Source organism: Lichenostomus cassidix, unplaced genomic scaffold (genome assembly GCF_008360975.1).
Source record: "Lichenostomus cassidix isolate B80296 unplaced genomic scaffold, HeHo_3.0 HiC_scaffold_33, whole genome shotgun sequence".
Classification (NCBI taxonomy): Eukaryota; Metazoa; Chordata; class Aves; order Passeriformes; family Meliphagidae; genus Lichenostomus; species Lichenostomus cassidix.
Window position 1 is genome coordinate 973,882 of NW_028147632.1, and position 20,078 is coordinate 993,959.

The following is a 20,078-nucleotide window of genomic DNA, read 5'->3' on the forward strand; positions in this document are numbered from 1 at the left end:
ACAACCAGTCAGGGTTAAACAATACCCCCTTAAGAAAGAAGACAAGGAAGGAATTAGCCCAGTGATTGAAAACTTTTTACAGCTAGGGCTATTGAGAGAGTGCAAATCTGATTTCAACACCCCCATTTTACCAGTCCGCAAACCTAATGGGTCATATCGGGTGGTACAAGATTTAAGGGCAGTAAACAAAATAACTGAGGACCTCTATCCTGTGGTGTCAAATCCCTACACACTACTGAGCTAACACCTGAACTAACCTGGTTTACTGTTTTAGATTTAAAAGATGCCTTCTTTTGCCTCCCTCTCCATGAGGCCAGCCAGAAAATATTCGCGTTCGAATGGGAAAATCCCAAAAGCGGACGCAAAACTCAGCTCACTTGGACGGTGTTGCCTCAAGGATTTAAGAACAGTCCTACCCTATTCAGGAATCAACTATCAAAAGACCTGGAATCCTGGGAAGCCCCCTCTGAAGAAGGGAAGCTATTGCAATACGTTGATGACATCTTAATAGCTACCTGGACAGAAGAAGCCTGTGTACTTTGGACAGTAAGTTTACTAAATTTCTTGGGGCTCCAAGGGTACAGGGTGTCCAAGAAAAAAGCTCAAGTAGTAAAACCAAAAGTAATTTATTTGGGCTATGAAATCAGTGCTGGGCAGTGAACTTTGGGACAATACCGGAAAGAGGCCATTTGCCAAACCCCGAAACCCCAAACTGTAAAGGAGCTACGGACTTTCCTGGGGATGACGGGATGGTGCAGGCTTTGGATCCTTAGTTATGGGGTCCTTGTAAAACCTTTGTATGAGCTCATCAAAAAGGAAAGCAGAGATCTTCAGTGGACAAAAGAGGCCATGAGGGCCTTGAAACAACTGAAGAATGCCCTGATGTCAGCTCCAGCTTTGGGACTTCCAGATGTGAGGAAACCATTTTTTCTGTTTTCTCATGAGAAGCAGGGGATTGCCCTGGGAATACTAGCACAAGACCTGGGCCCATATCGATGGGCAGTTGCTTATCTGTCTAAGCAACTAGATGCAGCAGCCAAAGGATGGCCAGGGTGCCTCAGGGCTGAACAGTCGTGCTAAATATCCAAGAGGCACGCAAGTTTACCTTGGGCCAGAAAATGACTGTGTTAGTGTCCCACACAGTGTCTGCAGTGCTGGAAGTGAAAGGCGGACAGTGGCTTTCCCCACAGAGGTTCCTGAAATACCAACTCATCATGGTGGAGCAGGACAATGTGGAAATAGTGCTCACCAACATTGTCAACCCAGCTGCTTTCCTCAGCGGAAACAACGGGGAGCAGGTGCACCACGACTGCCTGGAAACTATTGAAGCCACATATTCTAGTCATCCAGATCTGAAGGATACACCTTTGGATGATGCAGAGAACTGGTTTACCAATGGGAGCAGCTATGTCATCAGTGGAAAGTGACATGCAGGGTATGCAGTCACCACCAGCAAAAAGGTAATAGAATCTGGACCCCTACCAATAAACACTTCTGCCCAGAAAGCTGAAATAATTGCTTTGACCTGTGCTTTGGAAATAGCCAAAGGGAAAAAGATAAACATTTATACAGACTCAAAGTATGCATTTGGAGTTGTACATGCACACGGAGCAATTTGGAAGGAAAGAGGACTGTTGAACTCACAAGGAAAAAACATTAAACATGCACAAGAGATAACCCAGCTGTTGGAAGCAGTCCAGCTACCTGAAAAAGTAGCAATCATGCACATCTAGGCACACCAGAAAGTGAGCTCAGAATTGAAAGAAGGAAATGATCTGGCGGACAGAGAGGCAAAAGAAGCAGCAAAAGGTGAGGTGACAGCTGAAGGGGCTTTAATTCCAGATGGCCAAATCTCCCTAGAAGGTAAGCCAACCTATAACAAAGAGGACAGAAAACAAATCGAAGATCAGAGTGGGTCATATAATGAAGAGGGTTGGGCTATTACTGCACAGGGGAGGTTGGTCATTCCCTCTCATTTAGTGTGGGCACTAGTAAGAACAGAACACCAAAAAACACATTGGGGAATAGACGCCCTACACAATTATTTAACTGAAAGAATTATTGCCAGAAATTTATATGCTACCATCACACAGGTAACCCGACAGTGTGACCTTTGCCTCCAGACTAGCCCTAAAAATATCCCCAACCCAAACTTGGGCCAAATTGGGAAAGGGAATGGGCCTAGACAGCAGTGGCAAATTGATTTTTTGGAACTCCCAAGAAAAGGGGGGTATTGGTACTTGTTGGTATTAACAGATACCTTTTCAGGATGGCCAGAAGCCTGCGATCAAAATCAAAGAACAGAACGCCTGGATTCATCATACTCGAGTGAAGAAGGCTCCAGAGACCCCTTGGGACGTGGCTTCTAACGATAATGAACTGAAATTGAAATTTACCCAGGTAAAATGAATGCAATTAGAAAAGTTACTCTCATTGGTGTTCTCACAATTATAACCATACTTCAAGAAAAAGAAGGTACTTTTAACCAGGGCGACACTGAATGGCCTTGGTCACAAGCCCTCATAGGGCATACCAGCTTTCAGGGAAACTACCCTATAGACAGCCGTCCAGATTTGGCTATAATTGTAATGCATGATGATGAAATTTACCACCCACCTGAATGGGCTTGGAATCAAGATGAGTGGATCATGACCCTACCTGGTATCATTAATGAAAAAATCCAAGTGGGATGAAGGAACATAAAACCTGGTTTTTAATAAATTTTCATTTAGCGTTTAAAATCCACTCTAATATTTTAAAAGAAATATGTTTTATTAAAAATTGGCAAACTGTAACTTTAGAATCATGCATTACATGAGAACAACAAGGGTTTATGTGTGAGAGTAACACAATTAATGCCAAAGATATATGCTTAGATGTTGAGCAAAGCATTTGCCACTTTGGAGTTCACCCGGATACTAGTCAGAAAACAGTACTTGTACATATTGGTCAGGATTGTGTTTGCTTAAGAACAATGTGTGTTCTCATAGAAATAGATAATGACAATGTTACTTTAGATGTTAGGAATCATTCTAATTTTTGTATTTGTAATTTTGTGAAGATCATTGGGTGTGACTTTTTGTATTCGGCTCCAGTTATATCTCATCAATTGATAAAATCCAATGACACAATGTATCATGAATTATCATCAACACCTATTGGGATGAACCTTACGCTGGTAAGAAAATTAGTAGAGCATCAAGACTTAATTAACATCCTAAAAGGAATTCAAAAAAGTGGAAAGAAAATTTTAATACACATTCACCATGATACAGAGGGAATAAGCAGAGTCTCACAAAGAGCAAGACAGGATGCTGATCACCACTGGTGGGATGTGCTTTCTGGATGGTCACCTACTGCAACTGGTATCCTTAATACATTATGTCAGCCCATAATTGTTTTACTAATTTTGGTAAGTATAAACACATACCTATTTCATAACTATCTGAGTTGTGGAGTCAATTACATGCTTCAACAGGATAACGAAGCCGCCACAGCCCCCCTGCCGCCCCCTCCATCCCCTCCATCCGCCCGCAGCGAGCCCCGAGCCCCGGCACAAGCCAGTGCGGCTCCCACCTGCGCTGGGACAGCCTCTCCGAGCTCCGCCGCCGCTCCCGGGCCGCACACACGCTCCCACCATGGTGCCGCTGCTGCCCCACTAAAGCCCTGCCTGCCTGCCTGCCTGCCTGCCTGCCTGCCTGCCGGCGACACCGGCGCCGGGCTTGTCCCCGCTCGCTGGCACCGAGCAGCAATTGCGCTGGGACAATCCCGAGTGACAGCACAGCCAGCCAAGGGCAGCGAGGCGCGGGCTCGGCACAGCGCACAGCCCAAGCCCCGCGCTCTCAGTGCCCCCCGGGCTGGCCGAGGCCAAAGCCGCACATGAGGAACAGCCCTGCAACGGGCCCGGGCCCAAGGCGCCAGTGCTCTGCAAATAGCGACCAAGTTCTCCGCACCTCCCGGCCCCGCCTCGGCACGCAGCCCCCGGGGCAGCCCCACGGCCCCCACGGCAGCTCCCAGCCTCTGCCAGCCGCCCTGCAACGGCCCAGGGGGAGCAGGCCAAGGGACGCGGCTGCCGGCGCCCAGGGGACGCCAGGGACAGCGGGGACACTACACAAGCCTTTCATGCAAAAGAGAAAACCATCAGGAAGGAAAAAGCAACAGCAGCGCTGGCTCCAGAGCACAGGGCCACACGAGGCCATGGCACATTGCAGTGGGGTGACGCTGGCCCCATGCCAGGCACCCAGCAGAGCTGCTCTCTCACTGCCCTGCACAGCCACCATGGGGAGAGAAAATTGAACCAAGGCTTCCTGAGTTGATAGAAGGACCTGGCTAAGAGATCTCTCATCACACACTTTTGTGAACAAAACAGCCACGGAACTGGCAATGTGAATTGAATTTATTGTTAAAAAGCTCAGAGCAGAAGTAAAATTTGACCATTTAAAATACCTCCCCCCACCCAACAGGGATCACCTGGAATGAGTGTCACCAGGATTCTGCCCAACGGGGATCACTGGAGATCATCCACTGCAGATCTCCCCACAGGGAATGGAGTTAGAGCAGCAATGAAGCTCTTCCTGCATTCAGGACACTCGCAGGGCTTCCCTCACTGGTGCCTCCGTTTGTGCCTTGTCAAGTTAGACATGTCTGAGAAGCTCTTCCCACACTCTGGACACTCGTAGGGCCTCTCCCCGGTGTGGATGCGCCGGTGGATGATGAGGGTGGAGTTGTACTTGAAGCCCTTCCCGCAGTCAGGGCAGCGGAAGGGCCTCTCCTGGGTGTGAATGCGCTCATGGACGAGGAGACTGGAGCTGATGTGAAACCTTTTCCCACACTTGGGACACTCATATGGCCTCTCCCCGGTGTGGATCTTCTTGTGTGTGATCAGGGAGGAGCTCTGGCTGAAGCTCCTCCCACATTCCTCGCAATCGTAAGGCTTTTCCCCAGTGTGGATCACCTGGTGCTGCATCAGGTGTGACATCCGGCTGAAGCTCTTCCCACACTTCCCACACTCATAGGGCTTTTCTCCTGTGTGGATCCTCTGGTGTGTGATGAGGGCGGAGCTGTGGCTGAAGCTCTTCCCACATTCCGTGCAATCGTAGGGCTTTTCCCCAGTGTGGATCCTCTGGTGCTTGATCAGGTAAGATCTCCACCTGAAGTTTTTCCCACATTCCCCACACCTGTGGGGCTTCTCTCTGCCCTCAGGCTTCTCCCCCAGCTCCGAGCTCCGGCTGCATCTCCGGCCGTCTTCCCGGCACAGCGAGGCTCTTTCCTCCTCACAGCTCCCTGGGCTGCGTTTGCAGCTCCTCCTCCTGCAGCATCTCCGGGCTTTTTCCTCCTCCTCCATCCGGCCACGCCTTGGCAATGACAAATCCTGCTTTGGGGGAAAATCAAGAGCTCAGCGCCTTGCCCTGGGGGTTCCTCCTGACCAGCTCCAGCTCTGCAAGTCTCTGGTACTTTTGTGGCTGTAAAAACCACTAACCACCAAGATCCCCAAATATCCCACAAATATAAAGACACACACCCCAGACTCCTAAAACATCAAGATTCAGCCAAAAGCCCCTCCAAAATATAAAGATTCACTCCCTACAAACCCTAAAGCATGAACATTTAGCCCAATAAACCTCACAAACTCCAAGGTTTAGGCCCTGTGAAAATCGTGGATCCCCCTCCCCAATCACCTGCTGCATGTGGGGGGCTGCAGATACAGGGAGTGCTGGAACCTTGGGCTGCCTCCTCTTCGTGCTCCTCCTTCTCTATCCCTACTCTTCCTCACACTCCTCTTCCTCTCACTTCTTCTGCTTCTCTTCCTTCTACAAAATCCCACCTCCTTCTCCTCCTGCAGCTAATTAATACAATATTGTTGAAGAGAAAAACTCCAAAGCAGCTTGTGGGGGGCAGAGCCACATGTGAGTCACTCGATGGCTGCCCTGGCAGAGAAGCTTCTGTTCCAGGCAGCCACCAGAGGAAGGAGCTTTAGAAATGCAAATGAACCCTGCTGGGGCAAAGGCTGGACAATGGACCAGGGCCTTCTGGCCTGGGGGAGCAATTGGGCCAATTCCCTCTGTCCCTCAGCCCAAGCTCTGCCTGCTTGCACAGATGGAATTTGCACAGCTCAAGGCAGAGCCCAGACTGAGGAGATCTGACTCTGCTGCACTAATTGGTTCAGCTGCAAAGGAAAACAGCAAATGGAGAAGGTTGGGAAAATTTCACTAAAAAACTGGGAGGGAATCATCCCTATCCCCACTCCTACATGTGCTAGCATTGTGGATGCTTTATAGGGTGTCATAGACCACCAAGGCTTTTTGCTACCACAAGTTCAGGGAAATCAGTTGGAAATCCAGGATGATAATTAGAAAAAAGCAGGAAACGAAAGCATCCCTGGCTGGACGGAGCATCTCAAAAATGGGATAAAGATGAATGGCAACCAGAACAAATCCTCCAACACCATGGACCAGCCCCTGGGAAATTTAACGAATTCTTATCAGCTACCAGAACCTATTTAGAATTTTAACTGCATCATTAGATTACAAGTTGTCTTGGAAATAAGCTCCAGCTCCTGACCTCCTTGCTGAACAATCCACGTTTCCATGGTTCCCTGGCAGACCATGGGTTAAACCAATGCTGTTTCTCCTCTTCTGTGCTACAGCAACTCTCATCTTTTTACCATGCAGCACACCCTACTGAGTGCAGCTCATTCAGCAGCTGGTCAAGGGGATGCAGGTGGCAGCCCAGTCTGCTGATCCTGATGTTGAAAACAATGTAACTTTAAAAATTTTTTTTAATCTCTCTAGTTAGGTTTTAACTTGACTTTGCTCGGGGAAAAGGAGTTTTCTTTAGTTTTTAGGAGATACAGTATCACCCTACAGAGATGGGATTAACATACCACAGATTGGGAGTGACCCCGAAAATAACCAGAAAGATAAAGGCCATTAACAGAACATCCACGGGACATCAGTGACTACCACAAACATCTACCCCAGACACCACCTGCAGCAGGGATGAAGGCATCTGATCCGGAAAAGAATTATAAGAAAAATTGAAGAATGAAACATCTAATTAGCATTAGAGGCCAGGAGATTCAGATCCAATGGGAGACTGAATATCGGGAGTTACTCAACCACGGTCCAATGAACTTGGAAACAATGTATCTCTATGGGGTTTTGACTATATAAAATTCGGGGGAAAATTCTCTAAAGGCATGTGTTCTTGGAATATTTTCCTAGGCACATCCTGGCCAGAAAATAAAGTAATGCCTGAATCTCTATCACTTCAAATATAGTGTTAGAGGGTTTTTATTTCTTCCCGAGTTCCAGTGACAGAGAGAACTGCGGCTGGGCAAAATTTTGCATCCCGATCCTGGGAACTTATTAGCTTAGACGTTCCTTTGTACTGGAATAGGCCTTTCCCTTTATGAATATGTATGTCATCACAGCATAAGAATGAAAAATCAATGCACCCTAGTGTGCGTGATAGGTGGGAAAAATCCCCCATGCACCCGGCGCCGAATAAACAAATACCTGCTTCAAAGATGAAAAGTCCCTGGAGTTGCTACACCATGATTTGCGTGATTCAAAATAGATACAGATTCAAATCAAAAGCTCCAAGATTCAGCCAAAAAAACCCTCCCAGGAGGTCCCCCTCTGTTTTCTCCACTTTGGGCTCCTGGCTGTTCCCTGCTCTGGGCTTCTGGAGGTCCCACGTGTTTTGGGGTCCCCACTATCCGGGGTTCCCACCTTCTCCGGGCTGTTGCGGCTACCGGAAATTCCAGGGGTCTCCCCCTTTCCGGGCTCCCCACTCTGGTGTCCAAGGGGTCCCTGGTTCCCTTGCTCTCCATCCTCCCCCTCCCTTCAGGCTGCCGGGGATCCCCCAGCTCCGGGATCGCCCCACTTCGCTCTCCCCACTCCCGCGCTTCCCCCAAACCCGGCTATCCCCGGGGGGTCCCCAAAACTGGTGTCCCCTTCGTCCCCCGCTGGCACGGGGCGATCGCCACGTGGTACCGGAGCCTGACCCAGGGAGACTAACCCACAGGCGGGGGAGACCCCGCATCCGCCTGCCCACGGCCGGGGCTCTGCCGGAAACCGCCAGCGGGAACCCCCCCAAAAAATACTCGCAGGCACCGCCCAAGGCATTTGGGGCGAGCTCCCCCTCCCCGGTTACCTGCGGGATGCGGGGGGGCGATTCTCCCGGGGCGGGGAGGCTGCAGATACAAGGAGCGATGGATGCACGTGGTGCCTCCTCTTCCTCCTCCTTTTCCTGCTCCCGCTCCGCCTCTCTCCCTCCCCTTCCTCCCGATCCTCCTCTTCCTCCTTCTCCTCCTTCCTCCCTCCTCCCTCCTCCTCCATCCCTGCTCCTCCTCCCCCCAGAAGCAGCGCCCACCCCCGGACCCCCTTCCCCCAAACTCATCACATCCCGCAGGAGGAGCAGGGATGGAGCTGGGGCCGGTCGGGATGGGCTGCGCTGGGCTCTTGGCTGCTCCCACCCGCTGTGGGGGAACACGGGAAGGGGAAAATAGGGAAAATGGATGGGTGGAGATAAAAACTTCAGGTTTGTGGTCACTCTAGCTGGGGACTTGGACCCCTTTGATTTCACCTCAGGAGCCTGGAGATTTTGGAGGGGGGAATGCACAGATGGATTGGGGATTCCATAGGAATTTGGGGGAAGGGTGAGGGGTTCTGTGAGCCACTTGCTGGGGGGAGTCAGGCTGGAGAGCCGTGGGCTGGACTGCTAGTCTGGGCATTCCAGCTCCGATTTTCTGCTCTCTTCCTCCTTTTCCCCACTTCTCTCAATATTTTCCCATCGTCCCCACCACACCCGTCAGACCCCCACGTTCACCCGAGTCCTGCTTGCCCCCAGACAGGTGAGCTCCCAGCACCACCCGTGCCACCAGTACGGCCCAGCTGCCACTACACGCCCCATGGCCAGTGCCGGGCAGGTGCCGATAGCCCCAAAGCAGCCGCGCTCTGCCCTGGGGGGTCCCCAAAGCGGCCCCGCCCCGCGCGGCACGGGGAGCACCAGTCCGGACCAGTGCGGAGCGTGGGCAGCACCAGAACCCACGAAAGTTGGTCCACCACAAGCCATTTATAACCTCCCAAACTGGTGGAAAGCATCCTCCTAAAAAGAGGGGTCACATCCGCCCCCTAAAGTGACTGGGAAACCCCCCAAAGCTCTTTATAAGACCCCAAAATTGGCGGAAAGCAGCAGGATCTTCCCCAATATGGGCTTCCCATATCCTTCCCTGTGGGACCCCACTCCAATGTCAGAGCCAGATGTGTCCTTCCTCCCAGTAACACACCCCTCAGGACCGGAGGGTTCCCCAAAAACCCCCTCAATAACGGGGTCCCCCATCCTCTTCATCCCAGCATGTGGCTGTCTCACTCCAGACCCCATCGCAGCCATGCGACCTCTCCCAAACACAGCCCAGTTCTTGGGGGGAGCAGAGCCTCTGTTGGGGACATCGGTGTGTGCAGGGGATCCTTTATCACCCGCGTGCAGCTCCAAGCTCCCGAGGGCAAAGTCCTGGTTTCTAGGGCTGTCCCTGCTCCCCAAATCTGTCGGGTTTAATACCCAAGTGCGGCAACCCCGTGCGCTGTGGCAGCAGCCGGTGCCGGGACACAGCCCCGGGAGCTGCGCTGATGCCCGGCGGTGCCCGGGAGGCGCGGAGGGGAGGGGAGTTCATAAGGACACCCCCGCGCCCCTCTCTGCTCTGAAAAGATTTTTTAGTGCGTGGGAGTGATTTCCCGGGGTTTCTGGGCTCCGGCAGCGGCAGCACAACCTGCGGGGCCTGTGGGGGCGGCTGGGGTTGAAAAGTGCTCTGCGGCGCCAGCGCGGTGCCCGAGGGCTGAGAGGGGCTGGTTGGGAACACCCCGCTCGTCTCGCTGCCCGAAGCCTCTTCCCCGGCTCCGGCTGCCGCCTCCTCTCGGTCCCAGCGCGCTCCCGCTGGGTCGCCGCTCGTCGCGCAGCTGGAGGGGATCGATCCGGGCCGCGCCCCGCCCGTCCCTCGCCGTGGCTCCTTCAGTGACACGGAACGGCCGAGAGCCCTCGGGGCGCCTCCGGTGCCCTAGGGAAATCTGATAATGGGGATAGATATGTGTTAACAATGAGTGTTTGAGATTGCTGAAAAAATCACCAGTGAGGGTATCAGCAACAACCAGATTTAATATTAAATGACAGCATGACAAAATTCTTTGGCAAGAGTCACTCTACTGCTTACAGGACAGTTAAGGCACACCAAGGAAAAAAAGCAGCAACAAAAAAAAATCCAGTCAGTCAAAACAGAAATGAACAAAGAACTATCCGTGTGTGTGTGTGTATGTTCAGGTGCATGTGACAAAAGGACAGCGAGGGCAAGGATAAAAAGGGATTCAGCCTAAAAACTTAACAGCACTCAAACTTAACAGTACTTCTGTCAGAGACTGAAATAGTTCATGCCTCAAACATTGATATAAACTTTTGCTCATTATAACAAAAAGTGTTTAAAGAAGCTACAATCAAAGAAGCCTCCCTGAAGATACCTGATTGAGACTTTGGACTGAGTCAAACTGCTGAGATTAGATAAAGGGAAACCCTATTGTTCACTCATCTCAGGCTGAGGGAAAGGTATGCATACACAAAGGCCAAATCCACCAGCTGTGCTGAGAATCATCCCTGGCTGAGTTTGAGGTGGGGGCAGAGCACAGCTCACAGAAGCCAGGTTTACACAAACTGGCCCAGCTGTGGAACCCCCAGCCTCACTGGCTACATCAAATCGGGACTTTCACATGAGAGGCAGCTGAGGGAGAGTCACAATCCATCACAGACCCCCCAAATGCCAGGCCTGGCACCACAGGAGTGCAGGTGATGCAAGCAGAGTGTGCTGCAAGAGACTGCCCCCTCCCTTGGGAGGGGCATGCCTGGACATTGCCCCTGGCCTGAGTGTATATTAACCCATGGGATTCTGTGCTTTTGGGGGGACCACCACCACCAAGAAGACCAGCTGGAGAAGATCAACGCAACATCATTGGGATCCACGGATGGTGATATTTTCTCTTTCCCTCTTTCTGTCCCCCCCACCTCTTTTCCTACTTCTCTTTTTCTCTCTTTTCTTCCCTCTCTCTCTCATATTTTCTATCCAATAAAACCCATACTATTGACTGGCATATGGTATCGTTTGTACCTTAATTCAGGCAGAGGTATTTCCAAAGAACCTTCATAATTGGATCATAACATTTTATTGGCGTAGTCAGCAGGATAGCATTCTCTGACCCGAAGTGCCTTTCACAATACTATTGTCTTCTCTCATCAAATAATTTCACGTTCTTCCTTTTATACTATTTAATTATTAATTATTAGAATAATTATACTATATCATAATTATTAATTATACTATACTATGTTAGTATACTATATACTAACAAATATAAACACTACCTTTTTTTTTAAAGGGTGGTAAGAGTTGTTATAACTCCATCCATAACAATTCTCTTAGACCAACTTTCTTTGACAGGTTGTGCATATTCTAGTTTGTTTAAACACTTAGAAATTTGACTGCAGTTTTCTCTGAGTAGATTGTGGAAATTGAAGTGTCATCTCTGGGGGCCAGATGTTGTAGTAAACTGATATGGGGGTTCTAGTTCCCTTTAGTGTCTTTTGTTGTGTGAGTCCAGAATTGGCAGGTTTCAGTCCTGAAGCCAATTCTGCTGTTGGTGTCTCGTGGGGAAGCCTTCCTGTCTGTAGTTTGTAGTAAAAGCCTCTCCTTGGTGTTTTGTGCAGAGCTGTGAAGCTCCTGTTCGTGGTGTTGTGCAGAGCCTAAAACTCCTGTTTGGAGGGGACCCACGCCCCTACTTTGTGTTTTTTGTGTGTGTATTTTGTTGTAAAAAGCCAGAATTGACAGGTTTCACTCCTGAAGTCACTTCTGCAACTCTTGTCTTTTAGGGAACACCCCCCACCACCCTCCCCCCCAGTCTGTGGTTTGTGTGGAAAACTAGAATTGGTTCTAACCCTGAAGCCCATTATAAAGCTGCTGCCTTGTGAAGATAGTGTACAAGCTTAGGTATTTGTCATGCAGCTTCCTCTGTTGGGAAGCTGTAGGAAAAGTTTAGGGGAAAATTCCTATCCCAAGCGGCCAGTGTAAAGATAATGTTGTATTGTCTTTCTTTAGTTCATTTGTTAGTCGCCTCTCATAAGAAGCAATTGGTTGCTAAAAAGGTGATTAGTTCTTTAAAATGTTTTAAGCAATGGCATTGCTTGTCACTAAATTTAATAATGTCCAAAAAGAAAAAATCACTAAAACTAAAAAAAAAAAACCAAACTGACTGATAAGGTGAGCTACTCCAAAGAGAAAAGCAAGAGCCTACTAAAACTCTGTAAAAAAAAAAGAGAGCAACTCAAATGCCTAATTCACAGACTGCAACTCTTGCAAAACTTTTTAAAAGCAGTCTCACTCCCTCCACTGAACAGTCAGTTAGAGGTATCCCCACTGAAAACCTGTGGGAAACAACAAAAGTCGTGCAACAAGCACTTCACTGAATAAAAACTAAAACTTTAGCTAAAAAAAAAAAAAATTAAAAAAAATTTATGCAATTAACAACTTGTTCCACTCAGGCAAGTATTGCCGGGGAAGCTTGTATCTTTTCTTTTCTAGGAATGTCAAACACCCTTGCATTGAAGATAAGGAAAACGAGTTTGGGAGCAGAGAATCTGCAAACAGCAAAATCATGCCTAAATGTGATGACCTTTTCTTCATGTCAACTCTTTCGCTTTGTGTTAGCAACAGTAAGTTTTTATTTCCTTTTAATAATTAGTCTAGTGGGCCAAATTTTCACTTTTCTTTTATAAGAACCTACCAACACATGAAATGATGCTGCAGGAGAGCCAATGAAAATTTAAAACGTCACCATAATTGCTTGCATTGTCAGTTTGTTAACGTTTGTAATTTATTCGTGTTTTCACTGCAAGTGACTTGCTAGAAGATCAAATATTAGTTAAGATATTTTATATATTCTTATGTTTGATTTTTGTCTAACTTATTTTGTCTTTTTACTGAAAAATAATGTGGCAAAAATTGTTATAGATACATAATTTGTCTCAACCAATTTAATCCTGAGAGTTGGTATAAGAATTTATACAAAATGCACTAATCTTCCCAGTTCTGCCTTGAAAAGATTTAAAATTATTATAATTTAGCTAAATTTTTCAAATTTACTAAGTAGTAAATTAAAGAATCTTAACAAAACACAAACAAATGTTATATGAAATGACATGAGTAAAATACAAAAAGCCTTCTACCAGCTCTCAAACCAATGGCTGTTAAATCTCCTGCCATATATCCTAAGAGAGTATTATAACTCTGCCTCAAAAATTGAAAAGAAAAAAAATAGTTGGGATAATACAACTAAATTTGAAAGGAAATTAATTTCATTTTTTAATTACACTGATTGTAAAGCTACAACTTCTAATTTGTTTCAAGGCTAAATTACAACAGTGCTATAATCTGAATCTTAAAAAACAAAGCATAGCCCTAATGTAAAGATAAGATTGCTTAACAATAATTTGTATAAAATGTTTTGTATGTCAATTTTGTATCATAAAAGTAATTTTCATGATGTATAGAATTATCCAGCAAAATAGAAATATTACCTATAAAATTCTACCAACTATATGTAAATGTGGTGGAAAAGAAAACATACATCCCTGCTAGATCCATCCACATTTATACCAAGAAAAATAAAAACCAGCTGTATAATTCTATAACCAATTTCCAAACATATTGAGCTAACATCTAAGAGATACAATATAGAGATACCCCTCACACCCACCACCCATTTAGAAACACTAATTCCTGGGGTCACGGGGTGGGGGTATTGACTAATGAAAATCAAATTGATGATTACAATTGAACTATTGTACCTGTTAGTATAATTGCTCATGTTATTGCTTCAACTGTTTCTATCTTTTCTCCCATTATCTTTTTTTTCAACACCTCCGTGGACAACCCATATGCTGAAGACGACTGCTAAGAAAGAGACATTTATTACAATATTTGAGTCACAGGGTGGCTGTCAGAGACTGAAATAGCTCATGCCTAAACATTGATATAAACTTTTGCCCATTATAACAAAAAGTGTATAAAGAAGGTACAATCAAAGAAGCCTCCCTGAAGATACCTGACTGAGACTTTGGACTGAGAGTCAAACTGCTGAGATTAGATAAAGGGAAACCTATTGTTCAATCATCTCAGGCTGAGGGAAAGGAATGCATACACAAAGGCCAAAGCCACCAGCTGTGCTGAGAATCATACCTGGCTCAGTTTGGGGTGGGGGCAGAGCACAGCTCACTGTGATGCCTAAAATGCTGGTAAAGATTGAGCACAGACACCGCAGTATAGGAAAAGGGTATTACCTTGGTTTAATAGGATCCCAGGTGCACCACGACGAAAAGAGAGTGACAATATCACACATTTACAATTTATGGACTTCATTGATTAACATACCTATCTAAAATTCCCCAATAAGAAACCTAACAAATAAAATAATTGCCCCCTTATTCAAATTACCCCCCCCTCAAAAAGTTACAAATTAGTGTACATAAACATGTCCCAGTGATAAAGCTCTCTCAAGGTTGGTGCCTCATGCTATTGAAATTGTGGAGATTGTTTCGTCTTCTCCAAAGAATTCTGAACAAGGCTAGAGAACAAGGGTTATAAACATGTGGGGCTAAGATACAGAGAGTAAAAACTACAGGAATGGGAAAGGGTAAAAAGGATATAAAAAGAGGATAACAGGATAATGAAAAAGGACAAAAACCCATCAGGCATCAACAGAAGCCAGGTTTACACAAACTGCCCAGCTGTGGAATCCCCAACCCCACCGGCCACATCCACAGGACTTTCACGTGAGAGGCAGCTGAGGGGAGTCACAATCCATCACAGACCCCCAAATGCCAGGCCTTGCACCACAGGAGTGCAGGTGATGCAAGCAGAGTCTGCTGCTAGAGACTGTCCCCTGCCCTGGGGGACATGCTGGACATTGCCCCTGGCCTGAGTGTATATTAACCCCTGGCACTCTGTGCTTTTTGGGGGGAAAACCACCACTGAGAAGAGCAGCTGGAGAAGATCAATGTGACATCGTTGGGATCCACGGATGGTGATATTTTCTTTCTCCCTCTTTCTGTCCCCCTCACCTCTTTTCCTACTTCTCTTTTCCTCTCTTTTCATCCCTCTTTCTCTCATATTTACCGTCAAATAAAACCTGTACTACTGACTGGCATATGGTCTCGTTTACACCTTAATTTGGGCAGAGGTATTTCCAAAGAACCTTAATGTTTGGATCATAACAGGCGTGACCCCAATGTCCCACCCATGTCTCACCTCAATATCTTCATTTTTACCCCAAATTCAGATGTTTGGAAGGATTGAAATGAAAACAAAACCAAGCCCAAAAGAAAAGGATTTACATATCTGTGCCCGCTGAGGATCAACACAGTTGGGTGGGAGGGAAGAACATTTTTTGGAGGTTTCCACCCCAAAATCTTGCTCTTTGCCCCAATCCAGATCCATTTGGCTGTGAAAGATGCCACTGGGTGAGAGACAATCAGAATCATGGAATCACTCAGGTTCCAAAACACCTCCAAGGCCATCCAGTGTTGCCTCATGCCAAGAGATGATATAACTGAACTCAAAACGTGAGATTTTCTGGGGTGGAAAGTAAACAAATCCGCTCTCCCCAGGGAATTTCTGATGTCCCCAGGAATTCCGATGGACATTCTTGGCCCTGCCTTCATCCAGGTGCCCACAGGGAGCCAGGAGGGTGTGGAGCTACCAGCCAGGAGTCTTTGCCACACGGATCAGCAGCAGCACGGATCACCAGGGCTCTGCACAGCTGGGGTCACAGCTGGGATCATCCATTGTAGATCTTAAAACAGGGGATGGAGTTGGAGGAGCAATGAAGCTCTTCCTGCACTCGGGACACTCGTAGGGCTTCCATCACTGGTGCTTCCGTTGGTGCCGAGTCAAGTTAGACATGTCTGAGAAGCTCTTCCCACACTCAGGACACCCATAGGGCTTTTCCCCAGTGTGGATGCGCCGGTGCCTGATGAGGGTGGAGTTTTGCTTGAAGCCCTTCCCGCAGTCAGGGCAGCGGAAGGGCCTCTCCTGGGTGTGAATGCGCTCATGGACAAGGAGATGGGAGCTGGTCTGAAACCTCTTCCCACACTCGGGACACTCATAGGGCCTCTCCATGGTGTGGATCTTCTTGTGCCGGATCAGGGCGGAGCTCAGGCTGAAGCTCTTCCCACATTCCACGCAATCATAGGGCTTTTCCCCAGTGTGGATCACCTGGTGCCGCATCAGGGTGGACATCCGGCTGAAGCTCTTCCCACACTTCCCACACTCATAGGGCTTCTCCCTGGTGTGGATCCGCTGGTGCACGATGAGCTCCATTTTCAATCTAAAGCTCTTCCTACATTCCCCACATTCAAAGGGCTTTTCCCCAGTGTGGATCCTCTGGTGCTGGATCTGCTCGCATCTCCACCTGAAGCTTTTCCCACACTCGCCACACTCGTAGGGCTTTTCCCCTGTGTGGATCCTCTGGTGCACAATCAGGTGAGATCTCCGCCAGAAGCTTTTCCCACATTCCCCACACTTGTGGGGCTTCCCCCTCAGCTCCGAGCTCCAGCTGCATCTCCGGGCCTTTTCCTCCTCCTCCATCCGGCCACGCCTTGGCAATCACAAATCCTGCTTTGGGGGAAAAACAAGGGCTCAGCGCCTTGCCCTGGGGCTTCCTCCTGCCCAGCTCCAGATCTGCAAGTCTCCGGGTGTCTTGTGTCCATAAAAACCTCAAACCACCACCATTTACATCAAAACCCTCCCACAATTTTCCCCTCTCTGCTCTTTTCACTTTGGCCTCCTCAGGGTCTCCCTTCCATGCACTCATGGGGCTCCCGTGGCTCCTGGGCTTCCCTGTTTTCCAGGGTCCTGCTTAGGGATGATCCGGGGGCTTTGGGGGTCCCAGGGGTCCCTTCTCCCCTCATTCTCTGCTCCGCGCTTCCAGGGATCCCAGGCTTCCCCCTTATCCACGCTCCCCCCTCTCCAGCCTGCCGGGGCTCCCCCAGCTCCGCCATCGCCCCTCTCCGCTCACCCCACTCCGGGGCTCCCGCCCTTCCCCTCCACCGCTCTCCCTGCCGGACCCCATGCCCCATGTCCCCCTCCCACCCCGACACCGGGCCATGCCCACCTGCAGCCCCCAAAATATCCCCCAAAGCCCCATTGGCGCCTCAGCTTTGGCCTTCCGCCACATCCAAACATTTCCCCCGCACAATCAAACCCTCCCAGCGACCCTTCACGAGATTTGGGGCTCAATCCCGGAAGCTGCGAGCTCCAAACACCCGCCCAGAAAAAACGCCGCTCGGGGACCCCCGAGACATTTGGGGCGACTTTCTCCTCCCCCTCACCTGCGCCATGCGGGGCGCCGATGCTCCCGGGGCCGCGGTAGACAAAGAGCTCCGCGCTGCTTCTGCTGCTCCTCCTCTTCCTATCTCCAACCTCTTCCTGCTCCTCCTCTTCCTCTCTCCCCCTTCCTCCTCCCGCGGCTCCTCCTCCTTCCTCCTCCCGCCTCGTCCTCCTCGGATCTCCGACCTTTCTCCCGCTCCTTCCTCATCCCTCCTCCTCCTCCTACATCCCTTCTCCTCCTCCCCCCAAGCCCAGCGCCCACCCTTTTCCCCCTTTTCCCCACGCCGTCGCATCCCGCGGGAGGAGCCGGGATGGAGCCGGGGCAGGTCGGGCTGGGGCAGCGCTGGGCTCCGGGCCAGGCCTGGGCGCCCCCCACGCGCCCCCTCCCCAAATTGGGCTGGCGGGAAGCGCTGGGGGCGAGGGGGGGGCGCAGGTGGGGTTGGGGTGGGGAGCGCTGGGCGCTGCGGGTCTGCCTGGGAACTGGAGAGTCATCAGCGCCGCGAGCTCGGATTGGATCAGAATCGCTCAGCGCCTTCTCCCATTGGCTCATTTTCGCGGGGCTATTTTTCGGGGCTGTTTTTCTATGGGGTTTGGAGGTTCTGGGGGGCTCAGGGGGTCTCAGCGCCTTTTTTGGGGTTCGCTGTGTGCCGTGTCGGGGTTCAGCTGCCTCCCGAGGCCCCCAGAGCGGGGTGACACTTGGGGACACACGGGGGTCCCCATTCCCGATCCATCCCAGGGTCAGGTCTGCCCCCCAGTCACAGCCCCACCGCGGGGTCTCCCCAAGTCCCTCCCCAGTGCCCCCCAAGAAACGCGACCGGAGCCAACTGGGAAGCTTTATTGGGAGCACTGGGAGCAGCCGGGGGGGGGTCAGAGTGACAGCAGGGCTGGGGGGACGCACGACCTCCCCAAAATAAGCGCTGGCACAAAGAGGCTGCGGCCGGCGGCGGCTCAGGAGCTCTGTGGGCAGACAAAAGGGGGTGACTTTGTAGGTGTTTGCACAAGCACCACCCCCGGCCTGCCCTGCGATTGCTTTGGGCCACACCAGCCCCGTGCCAGTGCCTGAGGCACGGCTCCCAGACCCAGCCAGGCTCAGTGCTGGCAGCAGAGTGGCCCTGGGCCAGTGTGTGCCAGCCTGGGGGCACAGGGAACAGCCCTCAGGGCCGGGCTGGAGTGACCCTGCTGCTTCCTTCCAGGACTGATGGAGATGATGGCGCGCCAACCTGTACATATGTTCCAGTTGTTGTTCCAGTTGTTATCTTTTGTAAAGATGTTGTTTAGTTTCCAGTTTTTAGATAGAACGTTCTACTGTAAATACGTTCTATAGATTGTTGTTGTTATCAAGATTCTTCTATTGTAAATATTTTCTGCAGCTCGTTGTTGTTGCTGCTCTTCTGTAAATAAATTGTCATTCATTTTCCACAGCTCAGCTTTCTGTGCAATTCCTTTGGGCACAGCACCACATGCAGCCTTGGGGTTTGGGGTCGCTCCAGGTTCCTGGGGCTGGAGGTGTCTGGGGCTGGTGGCACGGCCACCCCAGGGCTGGGGGTCCCTGTGCATGGGGAGCTTCCACTGACACAGGTGCCACTGTCCCTGCGGTGTCTCTGGACACACTTGGTACTTGTAGAGGCAAATCCCAATGCACCCATGGGATGGGCTCCAGGGCAAGGGGACACCTGGCATCTGCTCCTGACGGATCCCTGCAGACTCCACAGGGAGCTGCTGCTGGCAGCACAACTCTGCCCAGCACAGGCTTGATTGCCTTGATTTTATCCCTCAGCCCCAGCGGGTATTGACTTCCTCTTGAGGGAGAACACCAAATTGCCTGCTGTTGCCCAAGAAGCTGCAGCCCCTGCAGGGCTCATCCCTGCTCCCAGCTCTGGGCTCCTGAGCACAGCAAGGAGCTGTTGGGGCTGTTGGAGGGAGTGCAGAGGAGGCCATGGAGATGCTGCAAGGGCTGCAGTCCCTCTGCTCTGAGGAAAGGCTGAGAGAGTTGCGGGTGCTCAGCCTGCAGAGGCTCATGGCCATTCCTTGGGTCATTGGGGGCCACAGGCATGGATGGAGACATTGTGGGGGACAATGCCATGGGTGGGAACAGGCTGGGGACACAGCCGTGGGTGTGGACATGGTGGGACCTGGCCAGTGACATGTGGGGACAGGGCCATGGAGGTGCCATGGGGGAAACTTCCAGGGGATGTGGAGGATGTTTGAGGGAGCTGAGGGTTCCTGGCAGGGACTTGGGCGTCACTGAGGGCTTTGGGAACCCCAAGCTGAGCAGCTCTGGCTGTACTGGGAGACCCTGGCAGAGGCTCAGGGGCAGCTGATCAAGGACCCCCTGAGCTGGATGGACCCCCAGGCGGGCATTGAACTCCTGGAAGGGAATGAACGTCCTTGTCCCCAGGAAGGAAATCCCAGCACCCCAGGGTGTCAGGGGCAGCTGAGAGGCCACAGCAGGGAGGGGAAAGGCAGACAGAGCTGTCCCCCTCCAAAACTGCATCCCAAAAATCCCCAAACTCAGGGATTGCTCCCAGAACAAAGCTGCCAGGAGCTGCCCAAGTTGAGTGAAAGCAGGGTTGGGACACCCAGACTGAGCAGGGAGGGCTGGGAATTCCCAAAACCAAGCACGGGGCAGGAGGGTTGGGCATTGGGGGACGATGGA

At 50.2% G+C, this 20,078-nt stretch overlaps 4 protein-coding genes and 1 pseudogene across 5 annotated transcripts in view; 1 reads left to right on the top strand and 4 right to left on the bottom strand.

The window, feature by feature from the left end:
• Nucleotides 1-17,520, bottom strand: part of LOC146421325 (uncharacterized) — a 155,209-nt pseudogene extending 137,689 nt beyond the window's left edge. Inside the window, exons 1-2 of the transcript XR_014848719.1 lie at nucleotides 17,425-17,520; nucleotides 4,641-5,371 (exon numbers count right to left, since the gene is read on the bottom strand). The product of XR_014848719.1 is annotated as an uncharacterized LOC146421325 (transcript). The remainder of the gene's footprint in view (nucleotides 1-4,640; nucleotides 5,372-17,424) is intronic.
• Nucleotides 1-20,078, bottom strand: part of LOC146421328 (uncharacterized) — a 238,099-nt gene that overhangs the window by 111,576 nt on the left and 106,445 nt on the right. The gene's annotated exons all lie outside the window — the stretch shown is intronic.
• The window catches only part of LOC146421331 (uncharacterized), a 144,333-nt gene that overhangs the window by 68,996 nt on the left and 55,259 nt on the right, over nucleotides 1-20,078 (top strand). The window lies entirely within an intron of this gene.
• The window catches only part of LOC146421339 (uncharacterized), a 30,258-nt gene continuing 14,560 nt past the window's right edge, over nucleotides 4,381-20,078 (bottom strand). Inside the window, exon 2 of the mRNA XM_085047497.1 lies at nucleotides 4,381-4,446. The gene's annotated coding sequence lies outside the window, so the exon portion shown is untranslated. The remainder of the gene's footprint in view (nucleotides 4,447-20,078) is intronic.
• LOC146421340 (uncharacterized) lies at nucleotides 15,875-16,681 on the bottom strand. The gene has a single exon (XM_085047114.1). The coding sequence runs from the start codon at nucleotides 16,679-16,681 to the stop codon at nucleotides 15,959-15,961; it is 723 nt and encodes a 240-aa protein (XP_084903240.1). The 3' UTR covers nucleotides 15,875-15,958.